The sequence below is a fragment of the Staurois parvus genome, unplaced genomic scaffold (genome assembly GCF_062004578.1).
Source record: "Staurois parvus isolate SC_StPar_1 unplaced genomic scaffold, SC_StPar_1.0 ptg000015l, whole genome shotgun sequence".
NCBI classification, from domain to species: domain Eukaryota; kingdom Metazoa; phylum Chordata; class Amphibia; order Anura; family Ranidae; genus Staurois; species Staurois parvus.
In genome coordinates, this window is record NW_028317811.1 from 7,752,977 (window position 1) to 7,778,151 (window position 25,175).

The following is a 25,175-nucleotide window of genomic DNA, read 5'->3' on the forward strand; positions in this document are numbered from 1 at the left end:
CCATACCTACGTTTTTTTAATTTCTATTTGGACACCTGCACGGAAGCGGAGAACAGTCTGGCAGCTGAAAATTTCAAAATATAATAATGGCACGTTTTTCAGCAGTTTAAAACTAGAATGTGTCAATACACACTAAGATGATATGCTTTAATTGTTTTAAGTAGACTTTGCTAGTTAATCGAGCAAAGTAAAAGCTAATTGTATTTGTCTTGGTAGTGTATTATATCTTTCACTATATACTGTCTATACTAGATTTAAAGCAGAACTTGCAAGACATTTTACATGTTTCCCATACTGGTGTTTTCTCCACAGTGGTCTCGATCTTGTAATGGGCTTCACGTTTTAGGTCAGGCCATTATTGTCTGGGGATTCCTTGTTAGTTATCGGGACTGGAATGTCTTATATACATCCTCTGGGTGTAATGGGAATTCACCATGTACAGCGGCTGTTATATGCAGCATAATGATACAGCATTTGTTAGATTGGGTCTTCCCTCCACTTTATTTAAACTAACCACTGTTTCTTCTTTCAGCTGGACTTTGTTTCTCTCGGCAAGGAAGTGATGTTTTTTCTTTTAACGTTTGTGCTGTTTACTTTGCAGCTAGGACATTTTTGTGTAATTCAGTTATTACAGTGCACGCATGTGCCCGTAATGGCTGCTTCCTGCCCAAGCTCTGCTCTTTCTTTGCAGAACATAAACTGGCAGTGGGGTGCGTGCCTGCCAAAAGTGGAGGGAGTGCACACACTCTAAACTAACAGGAGCAGGAGGTGTTGCTCCAGTACCTGCACCACCGAGATGTCTGCTGGGTAGCATCTTATTCTGGCTTCAGATTGGCTGAGCCACTGACATCAGAGGGGCAAACAGCAGAGGGGCAGGGCCAGTACACATGCACAAGCTTCTCTCCCCTGCTGCTAGTTCTCGTGTAAGCTCTGTGAAACAGTTGGCAGCAGAGCAGGAAATTTAACAGCAGTGCTGCAATTACACTACTGCCAGCATGTTGCAATTTCCTCATTTGTCCCCTGACACTTCAGCTGTCAGTCATTGTTAATTTTTCTGTGCCATACAGTTGGATGATCATCCAGTATTGTAGTGTACCTGACATCATCATGTGACTACTGCAGGTCTTTAACATTTAGCTTGTATTGTTTGGTTTTCACTATTTTCTCTGGCTTTCTATGGTCACACTGCATCTGTGAGAGCACCACAAATATTGTCCCTATTTATCTTGAAGGGAGTTCCTTATGGTCTGGTCCAAATGTCTGCTGGGTACCTTTTCTGTTAAAGCTCTCCAGTTGCCATCTTAGCCTCCAGTTTCTTTTTGTGTTAGAACAATAGTCACAAAACGTATAAAACAGAGAATTTGCAAAATAAAACAGGGTACATGCTTTAATAATTTACAGTTACTACAGGTAATACAGTATGCTACTTCAGTGAGGATACTTTAAACAACTCTGGTATACAGTATCTCACAGAAGTAAGCACACCTCACATTTTTGTAAATATTTTATTCTATGTTTTCATGTGACAACAGTGAAGAAATGACACTTTGCTACAATGTACAGTAGTGAGTGTACAGCTTGTATAACAGTGTAAATTTGCTGCCCCTTCAAAATAATTCAACATACAGCCAGCCATTAAGTCTAAACCGCTGGCAACAAAAGTGAGTACACCCCTAAGTGAAAATGTCCAAATTTGGCCCAATTAGCCATTTTCCCTCCCCGGTGTCATGTGAGCCTAGTGTTACAAGGTCTCAGGTGTGAATGGGGAGCAGGTGTGTTAAATTTGGTGTTATCACTCACCCTCTCATACTGGTCACTGGAAGTTCAACATGGCACCTCATGGCAAAGAGGATCTTAAAAAAAGAATTGTTGCTCTACATAAAGATGGCCTAGGCCAGTGGTCGGCAAGCCGCGGCTCGCGAGCCACATGTGGCTCTTTACAAACTTAAATGCGGCTCTTCTGTGTGCCGGGCGCCCGCTCCCCTCCCTCCTCTCGGGCGGCCGCCCGCTCCCCTCCCTCCTCTCGGGCGGCCGCCCGCTCCCCTCCCTCCTCTCGGGCGGCCGCCCCCTCCCCTCCCTCCTCTCGGGCGGCCGCCCCAAAAGTCAGGACTCTGCAGCTGTCAGGATGTAGGCGGGGCAGCCAGGATGTAGGCGGGGCAGCGTGACGAACTCCTCTCCTCTCACAGTCCGCCCTGAAGACCAGAACGGCGCGGGAATACGGCGAGAGGAACGCGCGGAGCAAAGGTAAGTGAATTGACACAGGGGGGACTTACTATATGGGGGATGAATTACTATATGGGGGACTTACTATATGGGGGACTTACTATATGGGGGATGAATTACTATATGGGGGATGAATTACTATATGGGGGATGAATTACTATAGGGGGGATGAATTACTATAGGGGGGATGAATTACTATAGGGGGGATGAATTACTATAGGGGGGATGAATTACTATATGGGGGATGAATTACTATATGGGGGATGAATTACTATGGGGGATGAATTACTATATGGGGGATGAATTACTATATGGGGGATGAATTACTATATGGGGGATGAATTACTATATGGGGGATGAATTACTATATGGGGGATGAATTACTATATGGGGGATGAATTACTATATGGGGATGAATTACTATATGGGGGATGAATTACTATATGGGGGATGAATTAATATGGGGGATGAATTACTATGGGGGATGAATTGCTATATGGGGGATGAATTGCTATAGGGGGGATGAATTGCTATAGGGGGGATGAATTGCTATAGGGGGGATGAATTGCTATAGGGGGGATGAATTGCTATAGGGGGGATGAATTACTATATGGGGGATGAATTACTATATGGGAGATGTATTTTCAGTTTTAAAAATGTGGCTCTCAAAATAAATTTCAATCGTGGTTTTGGCGAGATTTGGCTCAGTTGAAAAAAAAGGTTGCCCACCACTGGCCTAGGCTATACGAAGATTGTAGCAAAGTGTAATTTCTTCAGTGTTGTCACATGAAAAGATATAATAAAATATTTACAAAAAGTGTGAGCGGTGTACTCACTTCTGTGAGATACTGTAGGTACAATAAAAGTGTGCAGTGGGATCAAAAGGCAATGTATAACAGTAGTCATTGAGGGATAAAAGAGATGAGGGTATAGTAGGAGAGGGGGAAAAAAAGCTTTATGGGAGGAGGAAGAATCGGCACTAAGTTTATACAGGGGTAGAATCCCATTTGTTGTCATCTTCCAACTGTAAACAGTTAGCAGGGACACTGTGATTTCCATGTCAAAGAATTTCCTGTCGCATAAAAGGCTGAGCAAAAGATAAATGGTTTTACATACCGGGAAGCCTCAATATTGTAAGTGTGACCAAGTAGAAAAACAAGTGGGTTATTTGGCTAAGATATCTCCCCTATCATATTTATATTGTAAACTACCTCCATCCAGTAGTTTTGCCATTGAAGGCAGGTTCATATTGCATACAAAAAAAAGATCCAGTCTCAATGCCACACCTAGGACATTTTTCTATCATTTGTGAATAAATAGTGGCCAATTTTGGGGGTTATAGTCTACTCCGTATAAGGATTTAGGCTGAGGTAATATATCTGTGGCTAACATTGTTAGGCAAGAATTATTATTGGCATTCATCCCAGTCTGCCCAATCAGTGATAGTATGTCACATTGCCGTTTCTGACATAAGGAAGCTAGTCTGGGTTTATCAGCAGCATTCATTTGAGAGTATACGCATACAGTGAGGAACAGAAGTATTTGAACACCCTGCGATTTTGCAAGTTCTCCCATTTAGAAATCATGGAGGGGTGTGAAATTCACATTGTAGGTGCATTCCCACTCTGACAGACAGAATTTAAAAAAAAATTCAGGAAATCACATTGTCAGGAAATCACATTGTATGATTTTTAAAGAATTTGTTTGTCTTGCACTGCTGAACAAAAGTATTTGAACACCGGAGAAAATCAGTGTTAATATTTGGTACAGAAGTCATCCTGTCCCCTTCGCAGAAAAGCACCCCCCAAAGCATGATGTTACCACCCCCATGCTTCACAGTAGGGATGGTGTTCTTGGGATGCAACTCATCCTTCTTTTTCCTCCAAACACGACGAGTGAAGTTTAGACCAAAAAGTTCTACTTTGGTATCATCTGACCACATGACTTTCTCCCATGCCTCCTCTGGATCATCCAGATGGTCATTGGCAAACTTCAGACGGGCCTGGACATGTGATGACTTGAGCAGGGGAACCTTCCGTGCAATGCATGATTTGAAACCATGACGGCGTAGTGTTCTACCGACAGTGACCTTTGAAACTGTGGTCCCAGCTCTCCATGCCATTGACCAGCTCCTCCCTTGTAGTTCTGGGCTGATTCCTCACCTTTCTTATCATTAGTGATACCCCACGAGGTGAGATCTTGCATGGAGCCCCAGTCCGAGGGAAACTGACAGTCGTCTTTAGCCTCTTCCATTTTCTAACAATTGCTCCAACAGTTGATCTATTTTCACCAAGCTGCTTGGCAATTGCCCCATAGCCCTTTCCAGCCTTGTGGAGGTCCACAATTTTGTCTCTGGTGTCTTTTGACAGCTCTTTGGTCTTGCCCATGGTAGTAGTTGGCGTCTGACTGACTGTGGGGTGTACAGCTGTCTTTAAAGAGCTCAGACAGGTGCTACTAAGTTATATTAATGAGTGGAGTAGAGGTGGACTTTTTAAAGGCACAGTAACAGGTCTTTGAGAGCCAGAATTCTTGCTGTTTCTTAGGTGTTCAAATACTTATGTTCAGCAGTGCAAGACAAATTCTTTAAAAATCATACAATATGATTTCCTGAATTTTTTAAAAAAATTCTGTCTCTCAGAGTGGGAATGCACCTACAATGTGAATTTCAGACCCTTCCATGATTTCTAAGTGGGAGAACTTGCAAAATCGCAGGGTGTTCAAATACTTCTGTTCCTCACTGTATGGTGGGGGTCTGTACTAGGGTTGCAGAGGGATAATGCTTCCAGTAGGGGGAAATGTGGCAATGCAGATATGTGGGTGGTGAGTCCTAAGGAAGTGGAAGAATGTTTCACCAAGGAATTAAGGCCCCTAATGTTCCTTGAAAAACAACTAAGAGTAGACATAGTGATGGTCAGGTGTATAGGCAGGCTGATTGCAACTACTCAGGTGTAATCTAGGGTGTATAGTGTCAGAGGCAGAATATAATGAAAGTAATTGTACTGCACTAACATAAAATTACAATGACATACAGAAGTAACGTGCTATATTGTATCAATAATTATACAGAAAAAACAAAACTTTGAATTCTCCTGCCCCAGCCTGTCTGTCGCACAAAACTGACACAAACCTAAAACCCAAAACATACCTTTGTGAATAACCATTTTGAACTCGCATAGTAAGGTTCAAAAGTCAGGGTAATATTAGAGGTGCTGCTTCAATGTAATGAAGATGTTGGTCTCTCAGAATAAACTGAAGACACTGTATGTTAAGGTAAGTAAAGGAACAAGATACAAATAACTGGATAAACAGAGCTTTGCAAAGATTTTCTCATAAGATGGGGTGAATCAAAGCCTTCCAACCTGCTCAAATCAAAGGAAAGGCAGTGCTCACAGAATTGCAAATAGAGTTCCCATACATGCTGCCCAATTCAGGAAGTACTCACAGTGGATGGAGAAAAAACGAGATCCAACATTGAAGACAGATGTTCGGTATGAACCAAGTTCCAACAGGTATAGTAGTCTGAGGGAGAAGATAAGGTTACACCAGACAATCTGCGCCCCCTTAGTCCCACTGGAAATCCATTTGGGCAAGGAGGGATGATAAATCCTCAGCATTAGGCAATGAAAGATATAGCAAACAATGAGACCCGAGTTCCAGCAGAATCTCTAAATGAGCGTAAGGAATTGGTCATGAGCAGCACAGGACATCCTAAAAGAGATATTCAGAGGATCTGTTCAAGGAGAGTTAGGCAAAAAGTAGTAGCACAGAAATCACCTGTCCAGGTTTATGGGATGTCTCCAGCCATGTTGCAGCTTCCTCTGGTGAAGTGAAGTATCTAGTGTCTTCTCTATTCTGAATATGGAGTTTGGCCAGAAAGCGCATACTGTACGGGGATACCTTTTGGAATGAAGTTTAGCCCTACGTTCATTAATGAGTGTTGCAGTCCCTGGATGTCAACCGAGTAATTAGGGAAGATGAGAAGATTTGCATTTTCATATTGGAGATATTGCTGCATTTTAGCAACTTTAAGGGTTAAGTTATGATTTCTGAAGTTTAGTAGCTTGTGGCAGCAGCGAGCGGGGGAGGTTCTCGATAAACAAGGTAGGATTGGATCCCTCTACACCCTCAGACACAGGATGCGGATATTATTCCTTCTATTGTTGATTTTCAGCATCCTCAGTTCTAGCTTTTAGTGCTTACTATTCGTTTTCCAAGTGTGAAGGATAGCTGTGTGATCATGTACCATGTCCTCTATTCTACTCATCTGTTCTACCAGTGTTAGCTTCTAGTAGAAATTATCCAAGTCCCTGCGAATCAGACCGATGTCTGTTTTTAGATGTTTCATTTTTGTAGTAAATACTGTCTGACAACTTGAGATAACTGAAATTGCTGGTAAAGTTTACCTGATTCAGTGAGGGCGGATCGCAGGGCTCAGTCTGCCTCATCATATCTAAGGAGCAGGTAGGCCTTGTTGTCAGCCCATCTTTTTGGCTTTTTGCATCTCCCGTGCATTTAGGAGCACTGGAGTCCTTCATTTGGTCATCTCCAAACAACAAGGGGAGACAGGAGAGCAAATGAGGTGATATCCGGAGCAGTCCACACACCAAGAATTGTCCTGAGCACCTGTTTAGGCAGCAGAGCTCCGCAACTACATGGCCTGTGAAGACTGAGATTGAGCCCTGCAGTCACTTTTGCAGTAGTTGTTTTCTTATTCCGGGTCACAATCTTACGTAATGTTCTTTTGTCTTTTTCAGTCCGTTCATCATATGGACTGCTCTAATGCTTATCAGATGACGGTTTCCTGGAAACTGTATATGCCGTCATAACCTTTTGATACTACACCTCTTGACACAGCAAATAAATTGGCAACTTCAATCATAGAGGCACCAGCTAAGCGGGCACCAACAATTTGGCCACTTTAAAGCTCAGTAAGCTCTGACATGACTCTGTATTACTAGCAACACATGTAGTGAATGCCTAAAATGAGCCTTCCCACCTGTTAGCTAGGTGTCTCGTTACACAGTGGAAGCAAAAGAGTGTTACATCACATCAACGCGAAACAGGTCACTTTCACACCTGCAAATCATTTTTTGTTTCCATTTTTTGTCCAACCTCTGTAAGTGCTTTGGGAAACCATTAAATTGATGGGTTTAGTTCTACTTTAAATTATACACCTCACAAAGGACAGCAAAGGCTGTCTGCTTTGGGTCAGAATTCTCTGCAGATCCAGTATTCGATGAAGATGAATGCCATCTCTGATGGAAGTATTGTTCAGACCTCCAGACACTCAGCCCTTAACTAAGTGTTTTTCTTTCTCTTTATTGTTGTGGACAGATTTCTCCCATCACTTTTTTGACTTAATGGCTCATGTTTGTGATTATACTTTGTTTATCCATGAAGTAAGCATAGACACATGGCTGTCATTATTACTTCATTTGTGCCAGTCTGCAATTTGCTTCCTGTCCATACTCGGGCTTAATGTTTAGACTAAGCCTTTCCCGTCTTACTGTTCTGAAACATTCTTGTTTTGTTTCTCCCCTTCCGTCGAGTTCCACAAAGCCATGTTCTCAGTCTGTCCACAGAGTCTGGCACAAATCCTTGCACTCTTTCCTGAGCTTGGATTCCAAGGACTGCAAACTTTTTGCTTCCTGCCCCATTCTCGGATTCTCACTTCCAGCCCTCCTATGTTACCTCACAGCTTAGCAGATCTCCATCTCTCAGGTTTTTTGAATCTCCATGTTGTTGCCTTGGTTTCCATATTAGAACGGTTTTAGCTTTTTAATGTCTACTTGTTCATTATTCCTATACATATAGAAAGCTATATAGGCTCTACTTTTTATCATTCAAATACCCATAGGGAGCTGTATAGGCTGAATCTTGGCTGTCCTTGTTCTGACTATCTTCAATTGAATCTGGAATTGTCGTTGTTGGGCCCCTGAGCTTCTACTCTATGGCTTTGTCCTTCTGGCCTCTTGTCTGCAGCTCTAGTGCTCACCAAGATGCTGGCTGTAGTATCAGCTCTGTTGTGCTTTTGTGGCATCATCATTGCAGGATGCTTAAAAGACCTCCTGATTTTGTATCAGAGACCTATATTTTGATTTTATTACAGCACTTAGTCTTTTTGGGTATGAGTCTATCAGCATGGCACATCTTGACTTGGCAATATTTGCCCACTCTTCCTTGCAATAACACTTCAAGTCTGTCAGATTGCAAGGGCATCTCCTGTGCACAGCCCTCTTCAGATCACCCCACAGATTTTCGATCTGATTCAGGTCTGGGCTCTGGCTGGGCCATTCCAAAACGTTAATCTTCTTCTGGTGAAGCCATTCCTTTGTTGATTTGGATGTATGCTTTCGGTCATTATCATGCTGAAAGATGAAGTTCCTTTTCATGTTCAGCTTTCTAGCAGAAGCCTGAAGGTTTTGTGCCGATATTGACTGGTATTTGGAACTGTTCATAATTCCCTCTACCTTGTCTAAGGTCTCTGTTTCAGCTGAAGAAAAACAGCCTGAAAGTATGATGCTGCCACCACCATGCTTCACTGTGGGTATGGTCTTCTTTTGGTGATGTGCAGTGTTGTTTCTGTGCCAAACATATCTTATGGAATTATGGCCATAAAGTTCAACCTTGGTTTCATCAGACCATAACACATTCCCACATGCTTTTGGTAGACTTTAGATGTGTTTTTTGCAAAATTTATCTGGCCTTGGATGTTTTTCTTTGTAAGAAAAGGCTTCTGTTTTGCCACTCTACCCCATAGCCCAGACATGTGAAGAATGTGGGAGATTGTTGTCACATGTACCACACAGCCAGTACTTGACAGATATTCCTGCAGCACCTTTAATGTTACCGTAGGCCTCTTGGCAGCCTCCCAGACCAGTTTTCTTCTTGTCTTTTCATCAATTTTGGAGGGATGTCCAGTTCTTGGTAATGTCACTGTTGCATTCTGACAGCAGGGAGGCATCCCTGCCTTTTAGAATGCAATGATCAGTGCTGCCAGCTAAAGCCAGCGGGGGAAATTAAGCAGGATTTACTGATCAATGTCTGTACAACCTTCCTTCCCATATATGGATCAAAAGTCTGCCAGTCCCTGCTAAACCAGCTGAATGGCCATGTATGGCTTTCCTTAAGCTAACCTCTGTGATTGATGTCCGTACTGACTTGTAATGAGAGAGAATGGGGTGGGCTAGAGCCAGCAACGTCAAGGGTGGTCATTATTTGCTTTTCAGACCCCCATGGGAGCTGAAAGTAGAGGGATCTGTCATGGCAGAGGTGCCTGTTATCTACTGTCAGGTTACCTTCTTAATTCCGGTACCTACTTTCTTAAATCCATTGGAAATGGTGCTCATTTTAAATGTAAAACCATTCTTCCTACCTAACTTGTACTAAGCTAGGATCAGAAGTAAAGGATGTTTGGCTTGTGTTGCAATGCTTCCAGATATGGCATAGCCGAATGCTGCTGTGTTAAATAAAGAAGAAAATTCCATTAAATTCAAAACTCTCGTTGTTTGCATCCAGAAAGAAATGTTTTTGTAGAATAATAACAGGCCACCCAACCACTTGGCTGAAAATAGAGAATCTATGTCTAGTTTGGCCACACAGGCGAAATAGAAAATGATGCTGTACATAAGCTAGTGAACATGGCCAGTATCCCTATGCAGCAATTTCTTTGTGCACCACAAATTGTTCATTTAGAGTTATACATTTACAGTAGCTTGTGGTACGGAATTAACGGCCAGCTCCAGCTAAAATGTTTTTCTTTCGTTTTGAAAGTGGTGAAATTTTAAAAGCTGTTTCAGGTTTTTATTGTAATTGAAAGGTTCCCCTAACTTTTAATTTATGTGACACCAGGACAGAAAAGGAGAAGCATTGGTGTGACAAGAAAATGGTCAGCAATAAAAACCTGGCAATGGTTCTAACCTTCCTTTTTTTTTTTTTTGCTTTATTTTTTTTTCTTTTGCAGTCCCTATGCCCATAGGAGAGTTTTACCATAATTTCCTGTGCCTATAGTACCAGAATAGGAAGTGAGGGAATCTATTTACAGCTGGAACACAGACAGAAATAAAACTGACATGGGGGTTCTATCACTTTCCCATTCTATCGAAAATTAATTTTCTATCGAATATTAAAGAAACAACTTATTTTTTTTGTGGATTTCAAATGCCTGTGTGAGATTCTTATAATGCTTGGAAATTGAAGTAGAATAATACTGTCCGCATACAGTAAGATATCCTAAGCTAGGGAGTATTATTATAAGGGTATAGTAATGGTAAAAATGTCACCTGACAAACTTTTCTCCCTCAGTTCTAGGAATTCATCTAGTTTTCAGTATTGATCAGCTAATTATACACAAGGTATTGATCACATGGTTTCTGCTAAAATGCAAAGGCAATTGCTGTAGCAGAGCAGCTGGTTGGCCTACTCTCTCTAACATCATTCTCCAAGCCTTTTCAGCAGAACTCTTGTGACCTGTGCCATGTCATTAGTCAGGCAACTGGTAATGGTAGGTGAAAGAATTCTTAGAATTCAGGGAAATTCTTAGAATTCTGAAATTTACATGGTATTTTATTCTCTACATTGATAATTGGATAATCAGTGGTGCTGTGTAAATAAACTTAAAGCGGTTGTAAAGGCTCAAGGTTTTTTGCCTTCATGCATTCTATACATGAAGGTAAGACACCTGTGTACAGCAGTGCCCCCAGCCCCTTCAATACTTACCTGAGCCCCATCGATATCCAGCGATGTGCATGACATCATGGGCTGTCTCGGGTCTCTGCCTCTTCAGTGGCTGAGACAGCAAGCATTGGCTCCCGCTGCTGTCACTTGCAGCCAATGAGGAGAGATGGAATGGGGGTTGCCAAGCCATGGCTCTGTATGTGAATGGACATGGAGCAGCGGGTGCACCCATAACAAACTGCTTGTTATGGGGGCACCGAACGGAAAGAAGGAGCCTGCGGTGGACACGACTAGAGGAAGATCTGGGCTGCTCGGTGCAAAACCACTACAGAGAGCAGCAGTAAGGCCTCTTATACACAGGTGGCAGTAAAAACAGGCAGTTGAGATGTGATTTTACTGCCCAGCTGCAATTTAATATGGCCAGCAGCTATGTTAGTACACCCTGCTGTGCATTTTTGTGAAGCTGCAAAGCAGGGCACAGTCAGCAGGCAGTACTGCCACAAGACCTGACCCATTCAAGTGAATGAGGGCTCATCACAATGAATTCCCATTCAAAATTCCTGTTCAGGCTACAAGAAAAAAAACAGGCATATAGAAAGAGGCAGGAGAGAGAGAGAACCCTTCCTGGAGGAGTTTGAATTTGAATAACAGCTGTATCCAGACAGGCCCTGTTTAAAACCTTGGATTTCCCAGAACATTGCCTGCAATATTGCAGCAAATTACCTTTATATGGTTGCACGTTGACCACACCTAAAGATGTAAGTGACCATCTTCTGTTCTGATTGGATATTAAGAATATGGCCATATGACTTAAATTTGCCATTAGGCTATCCTCCTGTTTTTGTGTATTGCCAGCTTTAGGGTGAACTTTAAAAGTAGCACTTATTTTGCTCGCATAATCTATGCTGTGTTTTCCTCTGTCTTAGTACTTGATTAAGATCACTGCCATTAATCTGCAAGTAATTAAAATTTCTCTGGTTTGAAGGACTCTGAAGGTGATACTCCCCTCCATGATGCAATAAGCAAAAAACGGGATGATATCCTGGCTGTGTTGTTAGAGGCTGGAGCTGATGTTACCATTACCAATAACAATGGATTTAATGCCCTTCATCATGCTGCTCTAAGAGGAAATCCAAGGTAATGTCTTGAAAGTATTACTTTATTAAAAAACAGATTTTTCTGTAACTTATCTGTAGTGTGTTTAAGAATGCAGTACTGAACACTGGCTGGGTGGACTGTACAAACATATGTTTGGTACCTGAGTTTTCTGTAAAATTCAGCAGGCATAGACTTACTGTGGCCACATGCACAGACCCCAGTTTTCAGTGTGTGTGTGTATATATTTATTTATGTTATATAGAAAATCTCATACATGGGGGGGAAAAGAGACTTTATCAATTAAAGCTTGCAGTGTTTAACTAAAGTATATCTAAACCTAAGAGCATTATTTTCCTTTTTAAGGCTTTTCTTTTTAACCTGGTGATTTGCTCAGTAGCACACTTCCTGTCGTAGAGTGACAACATTCCCTCATATTGTATCTATGGAGGAACAGTGTTCTCACTCTAGGAGAGGAAGTGCCAGGTCTGGAGAACACCACCTCATTTCTTTAACTTGGGGGGGGGGGGGAGGTGGTCCATTGTCCACAATTGAGAACTGGGCACCCTGGCAGCAGTGCCAATATTGACAACACTTTGGATTTCTGTACAAAACAGGCAGAGAGCCCCGGGAGTGTTAAGCTCACTGGATTTCTAGTGGGATCAGCTGGTGTTTTTAAAGAGCCAAAACTTGAGGAAAAGTACACCTGTAGAGATGTATGTGTGCGTATATATGTACAGTCAGGTCCATAAATATTGGGACATCAACACAATTCTAACATTTTTGGCTCTATACACCACCACAATGGATTTGAAATGAAACAAACAAGATGTGCTTTAACTGCAGACTGTCAGCTTTAATTTGAGGGTATTTACATCCAAATCAGGTGAACGGTGTAGGAATTACAACAGTTTGCCTATGTGCCTCCCACTTGTTAAGGGACCAAAAGTAATGGGACAATTGGCTTCTCAGCTGTTCCATGGCCAGGTGTGTGTTATTCCCTCATTTTCCCAATTACAATGAGCAGATAAAAGGTCCAGAGTTCATTTCAAGTGTGCTATTTGCATTTGGAATCTGTTGCTGTCGACTCTCAAGATGAGATCCAAAGAGCTGTCACTATCAGTGAAGCAAGCCATCATTAGGCTGAAAAAACAAAACAAACCCATCAGAGAGATAGCAAAAACATTAGGCATTGCCAAAACAACTGTTTGGAACATTCTTAAAAAGAAGGAATGCACCGGTGAGCTCAGCAACACCAAAAGACCCGAAAGACCACGGAAAACAACTGTGGTGGATGACCGAAGAATTCTTTCCCTGGTGAAGAAATCAACCTTCTCAACAGTTGGCCAGATCAAGAACACTCTCCAGGAGGTAGGTGTATGTGTGTCAAAGTCAACAATCAAGAGAAGACTTCACCAGAGTGAATACAGAGGGTTCACCACAAGATGTAAACCATTGGTGAGCCTCAAAAACGGGAAGGCCAGATTAGAGTTTGCCAATCGACATCTAAAAAAGCCTTCACAGTTCTGGAACAACATCCTATGGACAGATGAGACCAAGATCAACTTGTACCAGAGTGATGGGAAGAGAAGAGCATGGAGAAGGAAAGGAACTGCTCATGATCCTAAGCATACCACCTCATCAGTGAAATATGGTGGTGGTAGTGTCATGGCGTGGGCATGTATGGCTGCCAATGGAACTGCTTCTCTTGTATTTATTGATGATGTGACTGCTGACAAAAGCAGCAGGATGAATTCTGAAGTGTTTTGGGCAATATTATCTGCTCATATTCAGCCAAATGCTTCAGAACTCATTGGACGTCGCTTCACAGTGCAGATGGACAATGATCCAAAGCATACTGCAAAAGCAACCAAAGAGGATTTTAAGGGAAAGAAGTGGAATGTTATGCAATGGCCAAGTCAATCATCTAACCTGAATCCGATTGAGCATGCATTTCACTTGCTGAAGACAAAACTAAAGGGAAAATGCCCCAAGAACAAGCAGGAACTGAAGACAGTTGCAGTAGAGGCCTGGCAGAGCACCACCAGGGATGAAACCCAGCGTCTGGTGATGTCTATGCGTTCCAGACTTCAGGCTGTAATTGACTGCAAAGGATTTGCAACCAAGTATTAAAAAGTGAAAGTTTAATTTATGATTATTATCCTGTCCCATTACTTTTGGTCCCATTACTTTTGGTCCCTTAACAAGTGGGAGGCACATATGCAAATGGTTGTAATTCCTACACCGTTCACCTGATTTGGATGTAAATACCCTCAAATTAAAGCTGACAGTCTGCAGTTAAAGCACATCTTGTTCATTTCATTTCAAATCCATTGTGGTTGTGTATAGAGCCAAAATGTTAGAATTGTGTCCATGTCCCAATATTTATGGACCTGACTGTATATATATATATATGTGTGTGTGTATGTATGTATATATGTGTATATATACCGTATTTTCCGGCGTATAAGACGACTTTTTACCCCTTGAAAATCTTCTCAAAAGTCGGGGGTCGTCTTATACACCGGTATACGGCATACTGACACTTTTTAGGGGGGGCGGCGCGGTGCCGCCGCCGCCCCCCCCCCCCCTTCCAATGGAAGGGACACTAAGTACAGGGGTGGGCAGGGGCTGCTGTTTCTTACCTGGCTCCGGTCCCATGACGATCCGGTCCAGGAAGCGCGGCTGCTCCTTCAGTTTCGGCCACTGGATGTTCGCGCGGCTGCTCGGCTCCGCCTCCTCACCGGTGAGTGGCCGCCAGAACTGTAGCTCAGGAAAGGCACACAGGCGGCCAATCACCGACGAGGCCCCGCGAAAATTGAGTGAAGGAGCGGCCGGTAAGTGTGCCATGTAGAGGTGCTGCTGCAACCACACATGCTGGCTGCAGCAGCACCATACTAGAACAGAGGTCAGCAAGTGTAATTGGTGTCAGTGGGAGGAATAGTGCCCCATCGTTGGTGTCACTGATATCAATGATGGAGCACTATTCCTCCCACTGACACCAATGATGGGGTGCTATTCCTCCCACTGACACCAATGATGGGGTGCTATTCCTCCCACTGACACCAATGATGGGGCGCTATTCCTCCCACTGACACCAATGATGGGGCGCTATTCCTCCCACTGACACCAATGATGGGGCACGATTCGTCGGTCTGACACCAATGATGGGGCACTATTCCTCCCACTAATACCAATGATGGGACACTATTCCTCCCACTGACACCAATGATGGGGCACTATTTCTCCCACTGGTGTGCATTGCTAGAGGGGTAGTCTTATACGGCGAGTATAGCCCAAACACTACATTTTAGCAGGAAAAGTAGGGGGTCGTCTTATACGCCCAGTCGTCTTATACGCCGGAAAATTTGGTGTGTGTATGTATGTATGTGTATATATATATATATATATATATATATATATATTAATGATTTATTTTTTATTTTTTTTTTTCATTTTGCTCTAAACTACACTTTAAACTTTGACAATGAGCTTGCTGGGTGCACAGGGAGATACAAACCTTTTTCTTAACGGATAAGTTCACCTTTTAAAAACAAATAATGCACATTTTTGCAGATAAAAAAAATGTGCATTTCCTTTTTTTTTCTTAGCGTGAAAAGCATTGCACCCGTGGTAAGCAGATCACGGGTGCAGTGTCAGGCTCCTGCAGGATGTCAGTGAGCACTGCTTAAGGGAGAGGAACCAGGAGCATCGGTGTGGACCCAAAAAGAAGAGGATTGGGGCTGCTCTGTGCAAAACCACTGCACAGAGCAGGTAAGTATAACATGTTTGTTATTTAAAAAAAAAAAAAAACAAAGCTTGAGGCTGGCCATACACATGTAGATTTTCAGATGAGAATATCCGTAAGAAAAGTTATACGAAAATTCTTTGAACATTCGATGAATAGAAGAATGTCGTTCGAAAATTGTCTTTTGCTTTTAACATTCAACTTTAAAAGAAATGTAATTTCTGAACGATAACCACATACACTGGCCAAAAATTTGTTTGATTGAGAAGTTTTCCTTCCTACCCCTTTGAATTTTCCCATCACTGCTGTTGAAAATGAACATCGATTTGACCCCACTAATGATTAGAAAATCAAATGAATATTCTTGAAGCTAAAATTCTCGAATGAAAATCTATACGTGTATGGCCAGCTTTAGTGTCACTTTAAACTTGTTTGTGTATTTTTATTTATTGTGGACAGTTTGATGATAGTTTGTGATACTGTTGCTCTTAACAAGTAGCCTGTGTTGGTTTTACGTCTAAAGTTGATATTGAGTATTTAACGTTTAACCACTTGCCCTCCAGAAGATTTACCCCCTTCCTGACCAGGCCATTTTTTGCGATATAGCGCTGCGATACTTTAACTTACAATTGCGCGGTCATGCAACGCTGCACCCAAATTAATTTTGTGTCCTTATTTCCCCAGAAATAGAGCTTTCTTTCTGTGGTATTTGATCGTCTCTGCAGTTTTTATTTTGTACGCTATAAATAAAAAACAATATTTTTTACTGTTTGCTATAAAACATATCCATTAAAGTTTTTTTTTTAAAAAAAAATCAAATTTTGTCATGAATTTAGGCCAAAATGTATTCTGCTACATCTTTGCTAAAAAAAAAAAAAATACACTTACATTATATGGTTTATGTGAAAGTTATAGCTTCTACAAATGGTGGTATAAATGATGGAATTTTTTTTATACTAGTAATGGCAGCGATCACCGACTTATAGCAGGACTGTGGTGGGCATTCTGACACTGGAGGGAGCTAACTGCCACTGGCATCCCCAATGACACTAATATAGTGATCAGTACTAATAAAAAGCACTGACACTGTACTAATGACACTGGGCAGGAAGGGGTTAACATCTGGGGCAATCAAAGAGTTGTTTACACACAATGTTCCTTGGCAATTGCCGGGTGTCGGTGGGCAGTCTCTGGCCGGGACCCAGTGATCGACATCTGTAGCCGCCAGTGGCGGAAATGCAAAATCACGTGTATATATACGTGATTTTGCACAGCTCTGTCGCCCTGTAGCTATATTTCTGCTATAGGGAGGTAAGGAAGTGGTTAAAGTGACCCTCTGTATGTTCCACACTATGTCAAAAACTATAAATGGTAACATCCAGGCACCTTGTGTCTGTCTTCAGACCAGGAAATGCATTCACTAATCATACACTATATAGACTGGAAAGCCACTTTGGTAGGGGTACTGAAATGATTCCATGGATGGGACCATCCAGTATGTAATCAAGTATATAACACCAACACATTTTCTTTTCTTCACAAAGGATGTTCATTTGCATGTTTGTCATCTTTAACATTCAGTCTTTATTTAAAGTGGAACTTTAGTCAGAAAATTAAGTCCTGATAGATCACTTCAGGATTGCCCTTTTTGCAGGTATAGCTGTGTAAAACATTAAAAATAATTGTCTATACTGTTTAAAATCCAGTAATACACTCTTCCACCCTACTCTGCACTGCTGAATCTGTAGAGGCCGATCTGCTGACAGCCCTAAGGGCTGGTTCACACTACATGCATTCCAGTGCGTCTTTTTTTTTTTCTGCATCCCAAACACAGAAAGTAGGTTACATGGCTGTGGATGGCATGATTCACACCAGTGCTTGCCGTTCCAGTGTGTTCTGGTTCCAGAAAAAAAGTAGAATATGCTGCATTTTTCCTGCACAGAACTGTGCTGGAATGCAGAAAAATGCACTGGAATGTATCAAAAATGCACTGGACCCCAAATGACCCAAAAAAGGATAGAAAAAAGCATCTGAAATCAAAAACAAATTAAAAAAATGCATCAGAAACGCATCCAGACTGCGTTTCTATGGTGTGAACCAGCCCTTAAGCAGAATTAAACTCTCATTTTTTACAGCAAGGAAGCTGCTTCTGTTTGACCTCCAACTGCCAAACCAGCCATTTGATGGTTTGCCAGTTGAAGACACAAGCAAATGTGACAGTTAGCAATCCCAGCATTCCAGGAATGTAACGTTTTTTTTGAAACAGTAAATCAATGGGTTTAGGCCTAATGAAATGTTCTTGCATGGCAAGACCACTTACTGTTATCTCACATATATATTCTTATTGTTATAGCCAAATTTACCACCCTAACTCCTCCCACAGTTTTTACACTACATAGACAGTAATATACTGAAACGTGCGGATTGTTCCCCATTGGTGTGCTATTACTTTGTGGAACGTTTCGCCGAATGGTTCATGAAATATCGGCGTTTTTGTGGTGAAATTGGTCCCATAGGAATGAATGGTGGAATGTTCAAAACTAGAGTGGGAGCTGACAAAAGCTAGAGTGGGAGCTGAAAAATCAGGACATGATTTCTAAACTGCCATCACTCCCTCATTTTCAAGCCCACCTACACAAATCTTATATCAAAACGTTCAGCTATCCCTGCTGCCACTAAAAATGTCCACGGCTAAGCCATAGTCCTGATAGTTTTCATAATATGACCATTTGTTTGCAACTCATGCCGCCCATTGACATTCATTGAAACGCCACTCTAGCCACCTCAAATTTGTAGGGCAATTTCTAAACTGCGTCTGTGCCTTCATTTTTAATATTTCAGAGACATACAAAATGCATTAAAATGTAGGTCTGGGTCTTGTGATTCTCACAATAAAAAGCTCTTTGCTGTAGGATTTATAATTTTTAAACTACAACCGTTTGAAGATGGCAACCGCCAGTGAAGTGAGCAAGTTGGAGCAGTTTGTTTTTAACCGCTCTTCTCTGCCCTTGCTGTAGAGTGAGTTGCCATAGGAACCCAGGTGTGTGAGCAGGCAGCAGAGTGACCACTCCACCCAGTTACTCCGCCCACGCCAGTTGTAGACTACTGGTGGAGGCAAGAACACTTCACACAATTTCCCCATAAATTGTAGCTTTTCTAGTTTATGATTTACTGCTGTTTTGGGCTCTTTGCTTCAGCAAAATGGCAGCAGCCTCCAGCAAGAAGAAACGGGAGCAATGCTGAAGGCAATTTACAGTACACATTTTGGTAGCATTATTATTGTGGAATGCACGTTGCTTGCTAAATAACATTATTTTTATCAAGTTGTTATGTGTAAAGTTCAGTCCCTGATAAGAGCTCTTTTTGTCCTGAAACTGTTCGCTTTTCACAAAACAAAGACACTGTTCTGGTTATACACTATGAACCAATCTTCATATCAGGGGAAGAGATCCAGGCTGAATAAAGAGTTTTGACTTCTGTCTGTGTCAAAATGAATCCTGTCCACACTGGCATTCAGCTTGACCCCTCAATCACTAGACACACGGGCAATGCTCCAGCTCAGATGCTTCCTACAATTTGGACCTGAACATAACGTCCTTCCTCAACCCACCACCCCATTGAAGGTTTTCTGTAAAGATCAGACCCCCAGGGCACACGTGCTCTCTTTCATCCCTAACTGCATAATTTCCCCTGCAGAGGGATTTGTGCTCCCCTGTACATACGGAAATGGGAAATCAACTGTAATACATGTTTACCATTGTACAAAATGAGAGCAATTTACTTTGCAGAGAAATCCTCCCTACCGATAGGTTCCAAATACAAGTTTATAAACTTCTGACATGGTGGTACCTTATTCCACAAATCTACAAACTAGCCACCTTACAACCCCAAATATTGGCGGTGACTCTCAAAGCCTGGCACACTCCTTTGCTAGTTCTGGAGCAGTGCCATGATCCATCCCCTTCCGGGGTGAAGTTAAAAAAAATTATCCTTCATCTCTCCTCGGTTGACGTGGAATGCGTCCCAGTTGAATACTCCTTACAGCTAAATAATACACTGATGAAAACATAAAAATCATCTCTTATGACTCATGTACTCCACACAGCCAGGGCATGTGTCCCATCCTGAGGGAACTAAGGGACACCATATAACTGCCTCCCCGTTAGCATAAATTCCTTCCCCCAATTCCAAATCTTTATTATTTAGAACTAACCTACTGCAACCCCTAGGCTAATAATGTTAATGTGTGTAATTTAGGCAGTAAACTGGTGTGAAAATATACATTTTAAACATCCATGTAGGACTGTTATGTCTGAATATGCTGGGACAGATAACATTGCTAGAAGTAATTGCTAGAGCACAACCAAAATAATGTAGATGTGATAAAACTTCTGTGCAGAGACCCTCTCAAAGCTTTTTTGGCCACACTTCTCTTCTGGGTCACAGGAGTGCACTTACTGTTGCTCCCCAGAATCAGCTGATAGTATGTCAGCTGATGTGGCAGGACCACTCCAGGCTCTGAAAGGATCCTGACCATGTTGTCTGGGTCCACCCATTTCTTCCTGCCCCTTCCACAGCCTGGTGCTCAAGTCACCACTGGAGGGGCAGAGCAAAGAGTGGTAACTGACAGTCACTGCTATCCACTTTGAGCAGATCGAGAACTGAGCAATCAGTGGTCATTTATTCACTCCATTCTGGAGCTTAGAGCTGATGTGGGATATCTGCAGCATCACACTGATACTTCAGCATAGAGGTGAGTATGTTTTTTTTTTTAATGTATCCTTTAACCGCTTTAGCGCCACCCCATAGCAGAAATACTGCTACAGAGCGGCAGCTGTGCGCAAAATCATGTGTATATATACATGATTTCTCATTTCCGGGTAGGAGGCGCACGCCCTATCCGCACCACCATTTGCGGCCGCGGCTGTCAATCACCGGGTCCCGGCCGCTGATTACTCACCGGTGCCCAGTGATTGCCGAGCATCTCTAACGGGGGAGAACTGTTTGTAAACAAAACAGTTCTCCTCCCTGTCAGCTCCTGCACACTGCTTTGCATGGCTGTGCATAGCACAGCCATACAAAGTAGTCTGCTTACAGTGAAACACTAACACAGCACACAGTAAAACGGCACACAGTTAACCCTTTGATCGCCCCTCATGTTAACCCCTTCCTGCCCAGTGCCATTAGTACAGTGTCAGTGTTTTTGTGTTTTTTTTTTTTTTATAGCACTGATCACTGTATTGGTGTCACTTGTGATGTCAGTGACACCAAGTCAGTTCCCCCAGTGTCAGAATGCCCGCCGCAGTCATGCTATAAGTCGCTGATCGCCGCCATTATTAGTAAAGAAAAAAAAAATCCAGTATCTTTACCGCCATCTGTAAACGCTATAACTTTCACGTGAACCAATTAAATTACACGTATTGGGATTTTTTTTTTTAGCAAAGTAATGTCGCAGAATACATTTTGGCCTAAATTTGATCTTTTACGTTTTTTTTACTGGACATTTAATAGCAAAAAGTAAAAAATATTGTTTTTTTTTTTTTCTTCTCAAAATTGTCGGTCATTTTTTTTTTCTATAATGCAAAAAATAAAAAACGCACAGGCATTCAAATACCACCGAAAGAGAGCTCAATTCGTGGGGGAAAAAATGATGTAAATTTAATTTGGGTGCAGCAATGCACGGCCATGCAAAAGTGTCAGTTAAAGTAATGCAGTGCTGTAACACGAAAAATTGCCTGGTCAGGAAGGGGGGGGGGGGGGTAATTCCTCAGGAGGGCAAGTGGTTAATTTTGTTTAAAAATTTATTTTACATAGTCTCTTTACTTATTTATTTTTGATCACTTGCATTGCTATCACAAGGGATAAATATTCAATATTAGAATAAGTCAGTGCTTAGAAGTGTGGGCAGCTGGCAACAAGGCGATCATACAAACCTTAAATGAATTGTAAAGTGACTGGTACAGCTCCCCAAACAAATAAATAAAATAAAGTAAACTTAGAAATATAAAAGTGGTGATATACACATAATTGGTGTGCAAACGAAACATGAAAGTCCAAGTCCATGATGTGAAATAATCACTGGTGCCACTTAATCACCACCATGCACTCACCAGACATTTGGCCACAAATAAATACAGCAAACACAGCCCTTCTCAACCAGTTACTAGGTGGAGGGATAATCCGGAAGAGTTGGATCACATATTGGTGGTGTTCCTCAAAAGTCAAGCAGACAGCATAATGCAGCAAAAGTACCCCTGGCACTGCAGCTGGCGGTCAAAACTGACAAAATGCTCTTCCTAGTTGGGTCTCCCCCTGGTGAAAAAGTGTGACACCGCTGGAGAATTACGCTTTAGGGTTGAGAGATGTGTCTGGTAGGTGCATATATGGTGGTGGATAGGCGGCGCCAGTGATCATTTCTTCATGGTGGATGCTTATTATTTAATTATTTTGTTTATTTAATTTTTTTGTTTGGGGTGTTGCACCCTTCATTTTACATATCAAAAGGGATGAACAACATCCCTTGTGATAGTGTGGGCAGGGACAGGTACTCTGAGACATCCGGGGTCTGTTATACACCAGGTGTCACTTCTGCCCTTAAAAACTTGATCTCTGTTTGATCAAATGCTGTTACAAGCTGGTAATGGCTTGTGAACTACAAACTGAAACCGGAATTGACAAAATCCTTGTCACTTCCAGTTTCATAGACAATAGAGATGATCAGGGAACTCCCGTTCCTCCATTTCTATGGTCAGGTGGCGGAACCACCGGCTTTATGGTGGAACGGCAGAGCCCGGAAAGGCTTTGTGAGGGGTATCCCTTCTGTCACATGTAAAAGAGATCTAGCAGCTCTACAGCCACTCAGATCACTTTTACATGATTCTGCATCGCTGCCTGAAAAGATTGATACTGGGGTCATGACTGCATCTGCAGCCATGGCCCTGGTTTAACCACTTCAACCCGAGTATGTACAGGTACGTCCTACAGGAGGATAGTGCTTAAGTCAAAATAAGGTAATTTTGAAATTGATGGTTGCAACATGTCCCCAAAAAGTTGGAACAGCGGCAGCTTTTACACAGTGTAGCATCCTCTCTTCTTTTACCAACACGCTAATCATCTGGGAACTGAGGAGCCCAGTTGCTGGAGTTTTGGAAGAGGAATATTCCATTCTTGCCTGATATAGAGTTCTAACTGCTCAACAATCCTGGGTCTTCTTTGTCTTATGTTTAATTTCAAGATGTGCCAAATATTTTCAATTGAGTGAAAGGTCTGCACTGCAGGCAGGCCAGTTAAGCACCTGGACTCTTCTAAAAGAAAGCCATGCTGTTGTCATAGATGCATTATGCAATTTAGCAATGTCTTACTGAAATATGCAAGGCTTTCCCTGAAAAAGACGTTGCCTGGATGGGAGTATATGCTGCTCTAAAACCTGGATATATCTTTCAACATTGATGATGTCTTTCAAGATGAGCAAGCTGCCCATTTCATACATGCTAATGCACCCCCATACCATCATTGATGCAGGCTTTTGATAACAGGCCAGAAGGTTCCTCTACTCTTTAGTCTGAAGGATGCGGCGCTCATGGTTGCCAAAAATGGAGAGGAAAAAAGGGGGCAGGGGATAAGGAATTACCCACTTGCCCTTGGGAAGATTTACCCCCCTTCCTGACCAGGCCATTTTTTGCTATACGGCGCTGTTACTTTGACAATTTTGCGGTCATGCAACACTGTTCCAAAATTAAATTTATGTCCAAAAGAAAGCTCTGTGTGTGTGCGCTATGCAGAGCCATACAAAGCAGTGTGCAGGATCTGACAGGGGAGAGATCTGTGTTGTTTACACACAGATCTCTCTCCCATCAGTAATACTCGGAGATCGCCAGGAGCCGGCTGGAAATCACCGGCTGGGACCCGGTGATTGACATCCAAGGCTGCGAATGGTGGCACGGGAACTGCAAAATCACGTGTATATATACGTGATTTTGCGCACCCGTGCTCCCCTGTAGCCGTATATTTCTGCTATAGGGTGGCGCAGAAGCGGTTAAAGGAACACTTTGAAAACAGATCAGATCTCAATTGGGAAAAATATTATGCTGGAGATCTATACTGACATGGACTGGGTAATGTGTTAGGAACACAAGGATGCCTCATCATTTGATGGAAATTAAAATTATCAACCTACAGAGGACTGGATTCAGAGACACCCCGAAAATCAAAGTGAAAAAATGATGCAGCAGGCTGAAATTTAATTGCAGCAACTCAAAATGGTACTCAGTAGTTTGTATGGCCCCCACGTACTTGTGTGCATGCCTGACAACATCGGGGCATGCTCCTAATGAGACGACAAATGGTGTCTTGGGGTATTTCCTCCCAGATCTGGACCAGGGCATCATGGAGTTGACCATCTGAGGTGCAACCTGGCAGTGTCAGATGGACCGAAACATGATATTCCAGAGATTTTCTATTGAATTTAGGTCAGGCAAGTGTGGGGGTCATTCAATGGTATCAATTCCTTCATCCTCCAGGAACTGCCTGTATACGCTCGCCACATGAGGCCGAGCATTGTCATGCACCAGGAGGAACCCAGGACCCACTGCACTAACGTAGGGTCTGACAATGGGTCCAAGGATTTCATCTCGATGCCTAATGGCAGTCAGGGTGCCATTGTCTAGCCTAGGGTTTCTCAACCAGTGTTCCCTAGAACCCTAGGGATCCTTCAGAGGTTGCTAGGGATTCCCTAAGCAATGAGCAATTTCTCCCTCTCAGATAAGTTCCCACTGACACCAATGATCTTTTTAGAAATCTGTAGTAGGTTTATTCTTCCCAATGACCACAAGTGTAAGAAGCGTTCTTCCAACTGATCATCACACTAATGTATCATGAGTTGTAGATATAGTAATTTTTGCCAGGGGTTCTCTGAGACTTGAGAGTTATTTCAAGGGTTCTTTTTGTTTTGAAAAGGTTCAGAAAGGCTGGTCTAGCCTGTAGATGTCTGTGCTTCTCTCCATGGATATGCCTCCCCCGGCCATCACTGACCCACCACCAAAACGGTCATGCTGAACGATGTTACAAGCAGCATAACGTTCTCCTGGGCTTCTCCAGACCCTTTCACATCTGTCACATGTGCTCAGGGTGAACCTGCTCTCATCTGTGAAAAGCACAGTGTGCCAGTGGCGCACCTGTCAATTCTGGTGTTCAATGGCAAATGCCAATCGAGCTCTGTGGTGCCGGGCAGTGCGCACAGGGCCCACTAGAGGACGTCGGGCCCTTAGGCCACCCTCATGAAGTCTGTTTTTTATTGTTTGGTCAGAGACAGTCACACCAGACATTCATACCCTTTTAAAGTAAATATTCTGACAAGTGAGACAATGTGTTTTGATACAGAAATTAGTTTTTTGTACAAGGAATGTCTATAACCACTTGGGTTAAATCATAGTTG

At 42.5% G+C, this 25,175-nt stretch overlaps 1 protein-coding gene across 1 annotated transcript in view; it reads left to right on the top strand.

Moving 5' to 3' along the window:
- MIB1 (MIB E3 ubiquitin protein ligase 1) overlaps positions 1–25,175 on the top strand; it is a 142,739-nt gene that overhangs the window by 59,602 nt on the left and 57,962 nt on the right. Inside the window, exon 12 of the mRNA XM_089678377.1 lies at positions 11,885–12,036. Within this exon, the coding sequence (XP_089534503.1) occupies positions 11,885–12,036 (152 nt within the window). The remainder of the gene's footprint in view (positions 1–11,884; positions 12,037–25,175) is intronic.